This window comes from Hibiscus syriacus, unplaced genomic scaffold (genome assembly GCF_006381635.1).
Source record: "Hibiscus syriacus cultivar Baekdansim isolate YM2019G1 unplaced genomic scaffold, ASM638163v2 tig00016065_pilon, whole genome shotgun sequence".
NCBI lineage: Eukaryota > Viridiplantae > Streptophyta > Magnoliopsida > Malvales > Malvaceae > Hibiscus > Hibiscus syriacus.
Genome location: NW_024062380.1, coordinates 1,229,124 through 1,243,055, shown reverse-complemented (window position 1 = coordinate 1,243,055; position 13,932 = coordinate 1,229,124). Strand labels below are relative to the sequence as shown.

Sequence of the window (13,932 nt, the reverse complement as noted above, 5' to 3'; positions counted from 1 at the left end):
TCGCAATGCGATTATGACTATCGCAATGTGATTCTGACTATCGCAACGCAATTCTGACTGTCGCAACACTGAATTTCAAAATCGCAACAGGTTTTAGTTTCGCAACACAAATGTTTTGGGTATATAACTACGCAGAAGAAGCAACTCATAACCTAAATCCCTAAATCGCAACTCATTCCATCTCCATCTATCACTCTCTCCGGCGACATCCGTTCTTATATCCAACGATATCCTTCCCCATCCGGTAACAGGTTTAGTTTCGCAGCTCGTTTGTTTAGTAAATTAATTTACAATAATGAAATCATCTAATGTTGATCATGTTTGGATAGATTTGTGTTTTGGAGGGTCATGGGAGAATGTTCATGGTATTTTACAATATATGCCTTTACCCATGAATCTTCAATTAAAACTGTCATTAAAAAAGTTAACTTATGAAACTCTAATGTTATGTGTTGCAAATAAATTGAATTTAGAGCCCTTAAGTGGATTTAGGCTATCTTATCAGAGAAAATGTAAACTTTATTTGTTAACCGACAATGAAGATGTTGAACGATTCATTGCTTACATTAGTGTTTCGCAAGATGATGTTACATTGTATGTTGTTGAACCTAAAAGTAACGAAATTGGGTCAGTAGCGGGTAGTAATCAACTAAGTTTTTCAACCCCAATTTATGGTGCTCAAAATTTAATGGTTCCACCACAATTTCATCACCAAGCAAATTTTGTTTCACCACATTTCCAATACCAAACAGAATCTCAAAACCCACAACCTTTCCCTAATCCAAATCTCAGTCAACTTTTAGCACCAAATTCCGATTTTCGTATTAACCAGTTAGACGATGATGAGCCAACAGAAAAAATTGTGAGTACTAGTCGGTATTCTTCAAACTTAAATTTGCAACACTATGAATTTAGTATTTGTCTTTGTTTTTTTGTTGAAGTAATGCAATTCATTCAAGTTTCAATTTGCAGAAGAAGAATAGTTTCTGAAACTTAAAATCGCAACACGAAAATGAAAATCGCAACACGAAAATGACTATCGCAACGCAAAATGAAAATCGCAACGCGAAACTAAAATCGCATTGCGATTCTGTCGTTGCGATTTTCATTTCGCGCTGCGATTCTCGGTTTCAAATACTAAAATTGAAACTTGAATGGATTGCATTACTTCAACCAAAAGACAAAACAAAGACAAATACTAAATTCACAGGGTTTAAAGACTAAACAGTTTACCAGTATTGGCAGCAATCGAATGAATTTAATAAGCAATCTAAATGAAATGGTTAATCTATTATTGAAATTACCAGTAAACTTATCATCAATTTTCAATATGAAAAACCTAATAATAATGCAAAATTTTCAAATTAAAAATAATTAAAAAAACTAACCCTCGGTGGTTGATTTGGTTGATTTTCCTTTTCTGACCGTGAATGATTGTGAGAGTGGCTCTAAGAGATGGAGATAGACGGATTTCGCCAGAGATGGGGACGGATGTCGCCTTAGAGAGTGAGAGTGAGAGATGGGACTGAGTTGTGATTTAGAGTTTTAGGTTATGAGTTGCGATTACGGGATATACTGTGGACGGTTCAGTGTTCCGATATATTAATATTCGTGCTTGGAATTTGAAAAAAAATACGCGTTGCGATAATAATGGCGCTTTGAAAATCGTATTGCGATAGTCAGCATCACGTTGCGACAGTCAGAATCGTGTTGCGATAGTCAGAATTGCGTTGCGATAGTCATACTCGCATTGCGATTTACATATTCGCATTGCGATAGTCGGAAAATCGCAACGCGAATTTGGAAAATCGTAATGCGATAGTCAGAATCGCGTTGCGAATCTGGAAACTGATTTGCGATACAGGAGATCGCGTTGCGAATTATCGATCGCATTACGATTTAGTTGGTCATTTTGGCAAATCCAAAAAAAGTTGGTTAAAATCGTATATTATAAGGCGTTTTTGGTCACTGAAGTTATTTTCTCTATAAAATTTATTAATAATTTAGTATATATTATTAGAATAAAAATATAATATCTTATATTCTATTGTTATACTATAATTGATTATTTTATTATAATATTATATTATTAGATATATTAATAAATATATCTTAAATATTTTAATAATTAATATTTTGATTAAAATAATATTAAAATATTTTATTAATATTAAATTCATAAAATAAAATTATTTTGAGTATTTATTCTTTGAAGTGAAAAGTTCATAAAATGACTTACGAAAAATCAGACCATAAGTCATTTTTCAGAAAACAAAAAGATAATTATATTGATCAGGAAATTGTTTTACGTTGACCAACCAGTTTTCCTCCAACTAAACACTGAAAAATAAAAAAAATATTTTTCGAAAAACGTTTTACGTTAAACAAACAAGCGTACCATATTTGTCTTCTTTTTACCAGTGTGACATAAGCCACAATTAAGGGAATTCAATTTTTAAATTCCCCCATGGACTAATTGCACAATGGGTTCTCTATTCACTGACGGTTCAAAAATCTCAATCTCATTTTAAATGCTTTTGGGCCCAATTGACTCCATTATGCACAATCTTAGCCCAACAATTCTAATTATTCAAACACATAGGTACATAGACCTCTCGAGTAAACCCACAACTGTTAACAGGGAATTTGGGACGTTACATGGATTATTAATTTAGTGAGAGTTTTTCATTAATCAAAATTCTTATTGAACTTTGTAGTTTATTTATATGGCCAATAATAATAACAATTCTACTATGTCACTATGATCATCATTGAGAAGAGAACTTATTATGACTAATTTTCTTTATTGATATTGAAACTTGAGATTTGTTCTCAAATAAATAAGGAAGTTTTATGTCATGAATGAACCTTACCCTAAGGAAATAGATGCGAAAGCTACTATATTTGAAAAGAATGCTTATGAGAAACATCAAAATGACTTCATTGATGTTACATGCCTAATGTTATCTCCCACGAGTTACGAACTTCAGAAGGCTCTTATGGTTTTCAATCTTAAGAAAATGTTCCAGCAACAAGGAAGACAAGAAAGGTAGGAGACTACCAAGGCACTACATTCTTGCAAGATGTTTGAGAGTGCTTCAGTTAACGCTCATTTGTTAAAGACGAAAGGTTATATTGAGCACTTTGATAGACTTTGAGTTCCATTGAGTCAAGAGTTGATAACTGATTTGATCTTATATTTAGTATCTAAAAGTACTGAGCAGAATATTAAATCTAAGTCTAGTCATGTTCTGATGGTGAAAAAAAGCTTTAAGAAAAAGGGCAATGGAAAGGCTGGAAAGTCCATTGCTCAAACCAATCCCAAAACTGAAAGCAAGGATAAACCCCATGGGAATGGACTATGCTTATTTTACAATGAACCTAGCCATCGAAAGAGAAATTACAACTTATATTTGGAGGATCTAAAGAAAAATAAAAAGTTGGACGAGATCAGTTTTTCATGTATTTATGTTATACATATTTTTTCCCCTTCAAGTTACTAGGTATTAGATACTGGGTTTGGATCTCATAGTTGTATAAATGTGTGTGGGCTCAAAAGGAATAGACAACTGAAGAAAGATGAGGATGACCTACGAGAAGGTAATGGAGCAAGAGTTGTTATCTTAACTATAGATTTTTTTTTTTATCACAATAAGTGTAATGTTTTATTTCGCAATCATTTTCAGGTCTCCAATTAAAAAACCTTTATCCTCCATCGATGAGTTCTTCAAGTCCCGTAACTTTTTTTACCCAACCCACTATAACAAGCGGAATCGAAATGTTTTGGTACTAAATTTTGAGACTTGGATTTTGATATCACTTACGAATAGTAGAGTTTTTACACAATTAAAGTGTTTGGGACTAATTTTTGGAACTTAAAAGTTTTTTATTTTCACAAAAAATAGAATGAAGAGACATATATCAAACTTGATACACCAGGAATGTATGGATTTTTGAATCAAAATTTTTGGGACTTGAAATTTTTAAAAATGAAATCATTTTTTTTTTGTAATTTTCCCTTCCTTTTCTGTTTATTTTTCAAGAAAATCATATTACATATTTATTAGACATTTTTTAACACGACCTGAAAATGATAACAAAATAAAACTATGTTCTAATTTTTTTTTCAAAAGGCCAAAAAAAATCAGATCTTTAAGATTTTAATGAATTAATTTAAGTTAAACTATTTTCTTTGGAGGGAGAAAATTCAAAGTCTTTTAAATTTGAACAAAATTAATACTATTTAAATGCTATTAATTTTAAGGTAGTTTGATCTTATCTGAGCTCCACATTAAAATATGCATTATTTTTTTTAGTAGTATGAGTTATGATTACAAAATAATGTTTGTTCAGAATTTTCTTAATCAATTAATAACGTGCACACACTTTACATACACAACTAGTAGAACCTAAAATCTCCAAAGAGAACAATATTCCATACCAATGCGATCACTTGATGGGGTTTTAAAGTATTTATTTATTTAAGTTTAAATAAAATTGTATATTTTATATATAATAACTTAGTCAATTTTTTAGAATAAATAACTTAGGTGGTGTTTGTTTTCACTGTGCAAGCTCTTCAAACCACTTATGTCTGCGTCGCGCAGACCATGCGCAAACATTAGGTTTCGCAGACTGTTTGTTTTTTAGAAGACATAAGCACTTCAAAAGTCTGCGCGAGCTCTTTTTGGTGCAGACTTGATTTTATGTCTTCAAAAGTCTTCAAACCTCTTCAAGAACAATTATAAAATATAGTTATTTATTAAAATAATTTTAAATAATTTAATAAGGTTATTTATTTTAAAATAATTTATTTTAAAATAATTTATTATAAAATAATTTATTTTAAAATAATTTATTATAAAATAATTTATAATAAATTATTATAAAATATGGATTGATTTATTTTAAAATAATTTATTTTAAATAATTTATTAGTATAGATTGATTTATTTTAAAATATAGATTGATTTATTTTAAATAATTTATTAGTATGGATTGATTTATTTTAAAATATGGATTGATTTATTTTAAATAATTTATTAGTATGGATTGATTTATTTTAAAATATGAATTGATTTATTATTGTAGTTATATAGATTGATTTATTTTAAAATATAGATTGATTTATTTTTGTAGTTGTATGAATTGATTTATTTTAAATAATTTATTAGTATGGATTGATTTATTTTAAAATATGGATTGATTTATTATTGTAGTTGTATAGATTGATTTATTTTAAATAATTTATTAGTATGAATTGATTTATTTTAAAATATGGATTGATTTATTTTAAATAATTTATTATTATGGATTGATTTATTTTAAATAATTTATTTGTATGGATTGGTTTATTTTAAAATATGGATTGATTTATTATTGTAGTTGTATGGATTGATTTATTTTAAATAATTTATTAGTATGGATTAATTTATTTTAAAATATGGATTGATTTATTTTAAATAATTTATTATTGTAGTTGTATGGATTATTTAAATTTCAGTATTATAAAACTATTTTAAGTTTAAAAAATCAGTTTATTTATATTTCAGTTCATTTTAGCAGTCTGCAGACGTTAAAAAACAAACAGTCTTTTTCTTACAGACTGCAGACTTTTGGTCCGCCTCTTCTGCTGCAGATGCCTGCAGATGTAGTCCGCAGACTGCAGACCTTTTACATCTGCAAAAACAAACACCACCTTAGTCAATTTCAAAATTTAGTTGTATTTTCACATTTAATTTTTATAGTTAATTTGTTCAGACATTTCTATACATACACATCTATAGGTAGATGACACAACTTTCCAAGATATTTACATGTTTCTAAAACCATGGCATCCACCATATATACTTCTTCCCAAGGTTCTTGTGAGAGACTGCCTCAGCAATCAAACGCTGACCTTCTACAGCTAGCGGTAGAGACGGTGCGGCTCCAACGCCGACCAGCACCCCTTGCAACCTCGCCTCAATAATGCTCAAGGCCCGCTGCACCACTCAAACACATGCTTTAGTTGGTAGGCTAAAAGTATTTCATTGTATAATGAAACCTTTGGTATGAGTGTTGAACTAGTCAGAAGGTGCAAAAACTGTAGAGAAAAGAGATGATCCAAACCTGTGCATGCGGATTCTGAACTTCTACACCACTGGATTTGTGAGACTTTGTCCACTCTACAAGAGGATCAAGAATGAAAGTTTCAAGAACACTCATCAAGGTTTCCCTATGTGTCCTCAGAACTGAAAGTGTTATTTCACAAATCCACAAGAAGATGCCCTCATATCCAGTTATGCCCAGTCCATCAATCATGTTCTGTGCGTTCCATGTTAAGAGAAAACAGCATAAATGCAAACCCAAATTTCAAAAGCATGTGATTCAAAAATTACTTTCAATGCAGTACTACATGCTCTAAAACGAAGATCAGGAATAAGACTAATATTTTCATTCAACGAATTAGAGTAATTTAGCGAATCAAGGATAACCAGAGATAGTGCAAAATTACATGAATCCATGAGTATTTACCTGGGTTAGCCTGAAAGGCACCAGCTCAGGCTTCTCCAACTGCAATCCCTTATCAAATAAGCAACTAAAATCGACATGAACACAGTCACCTGTAGTAGAATAAAAATGAATGTTCTCCCCATGTCGGTCACCTAGACCCACGATATGCCCAACCATGGACCACACAGCTGTTGTGTGAGCATAAGCAACTCGAGCTCTAAACCAAGCATCAGGCTCTGAAAAAGTAGTCAAAAACCATTGGTGGAAAACCGGTGGGAACATTGGAAGAATCTTGTTCTTCAACATCTCATCTTCTGGTATTTTACCAGAGCATTGATCATAAATCCGTTTAATATGGGGATTTGTCTTCTGCCTGTCAAATTTGCCACATGTGATATAAATGTCTTGAAGAATATGCCGTAGACCTCGAGTATGGGGCACCCATTCCACCATGCCACAGTCCTCCGTAAGAGGAATCACCGCAAACGTACGAATGTATAGCTTCCTCCTACGGCTTTCAGGGTACTTTGACAGTAAGCGGTTTATCATTGCAAGTAAACTCCATCATGCAGGCATCTTCCTCCTACGTTCAATGCCATCACTGCCCAATAATACAATCTGAAAACACAATGGTCTTAGGGTTATGAAGATGATGTAACATTTCACTATTTAGACTCCCCAGACAATTGATTTAGAGCATGTACTGGAGACCATATTCATCAATAAGTGACATAGCATAGAAACTCTAAAAAACTATGACGTAACTATCTAGTTCAGAAGTCTACTTGACTTAGAGTCTTTAATTTAGACCAGAACAATAAGAAAAGGAATGAAGTGGATTACATGGCATTTCAAACACTATAAAATTCCCAGGTACAAATATAGGAAATTTTATTTTAAATTTCATAATGCTTTCTCAGACTACCTTAAATGCAGGCTCTAGACACAGTTATGAGAATTGAGATATAGGTAGGTGATTGGTGACCCAACCAAACTAAACAGGTACAAGAAAATATATTAAAGAAAAAAATATCCCTCTTTTGGGAAAGAAAACCAGGAACTGGGAATTACATACTTTCTTAGGTCGCTGAAGAGATGAAAGAATCTCAGCCTCATCAGCTATTCCAGCTATCGTAGGAAGCTCCACACCAGAAAAGATATCAGAAGAAAGTGATTCAGTGAGATCCACATCATAGGTTGGAAGACTGACAGTAAGAGATTGTTGAATTGGCATGATAATTCCAAGAGGCGTCATCCTTTTCAATGCACTAAATTCAGTTGAGATATTAATAGTTTTTTATTTTGGCTGGCCCGCATGGAAACACAGCTTGATAAGATGATCAATCAGGCTAGCAAACTGCACAAACAAATTGTTACCACTAGTTCCTTGGCTAAAACCTCTCTGTGCAACTCGAATGATTTCTGCAGCTGCTTCCCGCCTAGAAGGAACTGTGGACTTTGAAACTGCTGCCATAATCCATAGTGCTTGCTGTGGATATTTCCGGACAACAGAAATGATGATGTTCTTGACCAATTTAACAATACCCTCATTCTGGTGGCAAATTCTAGAAACCAGCTGAGGTAGGACTGCTAACCACTGATAGGTTGGCAAATCCTTCAAACAGCCTCGCATTATACTAGTTACCTGCCAAAAGATGAATCACATAAACGGTGTCCATCATTAAGGAATAGCTAAAAAAAGTCACTGCTTTTAAATGAAATAACAGAAAAAGTTCATACTGAATTGTTGAACCTACCTTCCCTTGGACGTTTTTCAATTCCTTATTACAGGCACATGCACTCTGCTGATAAATGCTCCCGAAGTCAAACCACAAGGTTAACAACCTAGGAAGAGCTTGAAAAAGATTTCTGTGACCTCGATGAAGCCCCTTTGCGTAGAATAAAAGTACATCAGGAAGGTAATACCACCAGTATTTTTCAGTATTTGAGTTTGAAGTAGAAATGGAAGAAGCTGAGGGAATTATCCTGGGACCTAACTCAAAATTCTCTTCTTGACGCTTCCTGTCATCAACAAGTACTTCATCACAGTATTTAGCCATATAAAAGTATCCTTTCTCCCACTTGGGTTGCAGTTCCCTCACCCTGGAATAAAGACTTATTACATCCTTCTTCTGTTTCTGCCTGGTGTAATGAATCCACCTAGAATATAGGAGGAGGGTTTTCGCAATCTCTTGGTTTTCATTCATAGCTTGAGTATCACAAGGTAAATGTTGTGGGATTAATGGAACCAGTGAAAGGCTAGAAATTGATGATATTGCTGCAGAGCCTACAACCTCAACTGGCATGTTCAGAAGAGATTGCTGCAACTCAGCAATGGCACCATCAGAGCGTCTAGTGCTCCATAGAAGCTTAGCCTTCTCCATGTGAACATTTGGTGCGCCAGAAGCCTGTGCCTCTAGAATTGCTTGGTTGGCTGTTTCATAATGGCCAGCCAAACGACAGAGCTTTGCATATTGAAGCCAACAGTTCCCAACTTGAGCACCAAGGCTACTGGCACCAAAAACCAATCTCCTGAAAGCCAACAATGGCTCCCTAGCCCAGAGTGATGGTTGTGTAAACCTGAGTCTACTTTCCCAGTTCCCCATGACTTTTGAGAATCCAAAATCACCCAGATGAAATGATTTCTCCAGGAAAGATTCATCAATGAGAAGAGTATGGAAGTCCTCTAGCTCTCGTAGCAAGTGAAGCTTGACAATAATTGGATAAGCCCGTGTATAAGAATCCATGCCTGCAGCAGCAATAGGAGCAATGAGAGATTGTTTGGATAGTGCAATTTTCTCAGCAACAGAGAACTGATCTCTCTTCATCATTGCCTGCAGAATCTTTGCCACATCCAGGTCAAAAGAAGCATTACTTTCAGAGCTGCTACATAGTAAGCCCTCTTCGTCTTCCCCACTAAGGTACTCATCCATCAGGTCCCACCTTCCAAGCCTCCATGCAGCCTGCACACCCTGCACACCCTGCATGCACCATGTTTTCTTGTATGTGAGTATTCTTGAAATTAGGCCATCCACATGAGTAACCACGGCCTGAAGATGGCACATATTTAATAAACAGTTGAGAACATCAGAATGCCTCTGAGCAGAGGTCGGTTCCATCTGCAAGGCCTGCTCACAAACTGTCAAAACTTCTGCCCAGTTTCCAGCCTTTTTGTTTATTAAGAGTTGATCTTGCAAACTTAGTGACTTACGTAAGCATGCTAGTCCTGACAATCCATCAGGTTCATCCAGACAACTGTATATTTCCATTAGATATGAGATATCTTCATCTTCAAAAATGCCACTTCTCTCGGCAGCCGGATTAAAGGAACCTGATCTTCCTCTTAAAAAAGATTCAAAGTACATTAAAGATCTTGCATAGGCCTGACACCTGAAAGAAGCCCTAGCAAGGGTAACCTTTGGAATTGCACTTAAAAGCTCAGAAACATATTTACACTGTACAAGTAGTTGATCTTGACTTGCAGATAAAGCCAAACTTTGATCCTTAGACTTGGATGCCTGCTGCCTTGAAGCCGATGATAAAGACTGAGAGAGAGCAAGCTCTTGTTTAACATCATCCACCCACTGACCAAGATTATCAAGAAGAGTAAAAATTGCTTGAATGCAAACTTCACTCTGTCCACCAGTCACTCCATAAACAGCTGCCCCACTGTTCTCTGAAGCTGCAGCATTAAGAACTGACTGGATTTCTTCTGTAATACCATGCAGTGCCTCTTCCGTGCCATGAAAGACAGCATTGAGGACTAAATATGGAAATAGATACATAGCTGTTTGCATATCATGGCGAACTATACCTCGACAAGCATTAAATATGCTTGCACGAGATCCGATTGCACGTGCAGTCAACTTTTTTATCCAAGAGAAAATCCACCTTCTGAATGACATTGAAGGTCTATAAATTGGTCCCGCAGATGCAGAATCAGCCACATTTGGAAGCTGAAATCTAGAGGTCAAGCAAGGGGCTATTATCTCTTTAACATAATTAGAAAACCGATCCCATAATTTCTGACCCCTACTATTGTTCCCAGTGCTACTCTCAGAAGCCTTGATCCCCAAGGAACTAGTTTTTAAAGGCTCTTTATCCTTCTTAACCTGTGCAATAGAAGCAACATTCTCATCCAGTGATGCCTCACAACCTGCGATCTTTAAAAGCTCTTGTATTTCCAAAGCAGCTGAGTCCTGAACAATGGTATCGGGTGCCGCCCTGAAAGCCCTTGCTAGATGCTTATGAATCATCTCAAATATAAGGTCAACAACTGAGCACTGAATTTTAAAGCGTTGGCATGAAACATTCCTTAATTTTGCAGGGTCAACTGCACCAAGAGCTCCAAGGCAATCGGCACACATTAATTTTAGCCGTTGTCCTACTACAGTCCTTGATTCCTCAGCACAACCTCTGAGCAAAGATGTAATCAAAGAGCTCAAAATATCCATGTCTGAACCACCTTCTCCATTTACCAGAGCTGCAACATCCTCCTTTCTTAATTTCAGCAACTTGCTCAACTCGCTGACTACCATATATCTTACATTCAGGTTCTCATGATTCAGACCAACAACATCTCGTAACTGAATTTTCAGTCATTGCTCCACAGGCTTCTTGTATAACTTTGTTCACTTCCATTAAAGCTGGAATACTGGGCAAAAGAGGAAACTCATGAATATGCTCCTTCAAAATAACCCTGTTCTTTAATACAAGTTCTTCTAGAATTTCCACCACCTTATGCAAATTTGCAGACAAATTTTCTGTATCTTTTTCTAACAAGGGTATAAGAGCAGCAAAAACTTGAGAAATTACATGTTTAGTGCTAGATGGTGATACCATTGCCAGCTGCACAATGAAATAATGCAATACAGAGAGCCCTTCAGATTGGAGTGATTCTTTACCAATAGCATGCATGAGAAAAACCATTAACTTTGGCACATAGGTATTCAGGTGTGAACCCATCATTTTGATTAGCATCTCGATACGTTTTAAAGCTTGCTTCTGCAGTGAAAAATCCTCTGAATGGAGCATATTTCTATCAATACTGTTAAGGAGGCCCACAAAATGATTCCTCAAGAAGCCTGGAAGGTCCTTAGCATCAGTCAGCACTCTAGCAACCTTTTTTATCATATGTGGCACTCTATCTAACCTATATAGAAACACAATCAAAATCAGTACAGTGCCCACCAGCACTCAAAAACACTTTTTGTGTTGTCAGTAAAACATTGAAATTCCGATTGTCATCCAAAAAGACAATACAATGTAACTGAGTTAAAAAAAAGGATATGTGCACAGAACTAATGAAATGAAGTAAACAACAGACCATTCAAAGTCAAGCCAACATGCACCATCACAAACAAACACAGCAAAGTTAATGCAAAGGATATAAAAGGGTATTTCGCTTTAAGGAGGAAAATTAATCAATAAAATCATTTGACAAATCTAGTAATTTTATTCATAAGATTCTAATATTTGATGGAAGGTTTATACCTATTGTTTATCTTATTCAAATCACCGCCATCAAGGAAGCATATAAGTTCATCCAAAAGTGCAGGCAATGCAGCTGCAAAAATTTCTTGGTTATTAGAACCAGTTTGTGCATGGTAAAATTGTAAAGCAGAAATCAACTCCTCATCTGCTTGGTGGAGCCCAAACGCAAGAACTTTTGGCAGCCGATTTACTATCAGAGGTACCACATCAATGTTTAAGCACTTGGCCAGCTCGTTTAAGGTTTCAACTGCTTGATTGTTATCCTGCTGTGAAACTACAAGCTTTGGAAGAACGATTGGAATCATCTTGTTAAGTAGCTCTTTAGTTTCAACACCAAGAACTGCCTCTGCAAACTCTATCACCATTTTTGGACGGCTTGCAAGCCTGGTAGATAGATAATCAAATATCTTGTTGCGAAGATTAACAGCTTTAGAAAGCAATAGTTCAAATCCTCCATTAAAATGGAAACAACAAGCTTTGTGTATAAGTCGTGATGCATTCATTCTCACAGTCAAGTATGGATTGTCCAGTTGATCAACCAATAAGATAAGAGAAAATAGGAAGAGTTGACTATAAACATTTTTTTTATAAGAATAATAGGCCTCATTAAAAACCCCCTTCATGATTAATGGAACTTGAAAACAATTCCTTAATCAGCGGAAGGAGGAAAAGAGTGCCCTAGGATTTCATTAACAATAAAATAAGTACATAGAAATACAACTCCTAACTCCCTTAAGGAGATAGAAAACCAAAAAGAAACATCCCTCAAAAATAACATGAGGATAAACCAATACCAGCCTAAGCTAGGACATCTGCATCTAGATTGGCAGTCCTATTAACCCATCTAATAACACCTTCACAATCTCTGAGCTTATGAATAATGTCTTTAACAATTTGAACATAAACATGAGGACATAAAACAACATCCTTAACCCAATCGATTGCCACCCTACTATCACTCTCGATAATCAATCGTACCTTAAATCTCTGTCGAATAGATTCAAAAAAAGCTAGACCCTTTTGGATGGCTCTCAATTCCATCAAGGTTGGAAGCCTCGGACCAGCAGGCTCTCAAAATCAAAATTGTGACCACTCCCCAAACTATTTGGTTCCTGCGGGAGCATGATTTTAGAATTTGGCTCATCATTGTGCAAAATGCTTCTATCACACTTAGAACACCAAAATCCTTGTAGTAAATAATCTAATGTCTCGACCTGTTTCTCATATTCGATATTTAAAAATAGTTTGCAGAAACATTTTTCTATCCCATCTACACCATCGGAAGATCCATATAGGCATGATAAAAATCCAAGACAATATGGAATCACTTTCCTCACCTTTTCATGCTTATCTTTCTCTAAGGACCTGTTTATTCAAAGGGTGGAAGAAACAAGCAAATGCATTCAGTTTAGGAATCTTTGCAATAAATAATATTATCTGTTGAAAATTTGGTCATTGAAAGCCTTGATTTAGTCATAATCTTTGAGATATTCTAGGATATGTTTTCTATGTAAATATGAAAGTAAAAGATGTAAATCAAGAAAAAATAGGAAAGTAGAAGCCGTCAAATATTGGCTCTAATTATTTTCTTTTTTTGTTGTAATTTCCCTTTGTATAAAAGGAGCCTTGTACTCATTCAAGAAATAAGACACATATTATTTCTTTATTTTTTTCTAATTTGGTATCATAGCCATAATCGTGTCTTAACCCTAAAATACAACAGTTCCAAAATCACCGTAGCCATGTCCGAAGTCGCGCCGAAAATAACCTCAACCCCTGCTGCTGCCACTCTGCAGCACCACTCCAATTCTCATTCTGTCCAAATCGCCACCATCCGCTTAAATGGTGACAACTTCCTCCGATGGTCACAATCAGTCCGGATGTATATTCGTGGGAAAGGGAAAATTGGTTACATCACTGGTGACAAGAAGGCTCCTGCTGTTG

General features: G+C 35.1%; 1 protein-coding gene across 1 annotated transcript; it reads right to left on the bottom strand.

Moving 5' to 3' along the window:
• Positions 1–6,069: 6,069 nt before the first annotated feature.
• LOC120208213 (serine/threonine-protein kinase ATR-like) lies at positions 6,070–12,562 on the bottom strand. The gene is given in 7 exon segments (XM_039207537.1): positions 6,070–6,306; positions 6,517–7,113; positions 7,571–8,140; positions 8,253–10,559; positions 10,608–11,094; positions 11,096–11,647; positions 11,989–12,562. Coding segments are annotated over 7 exon segments (5,253 nt in total). The 5' UTR covers positions 12,492–12,562.
• Positions 12,563–13,932: the final 1,370 nt, after the last annotated feature.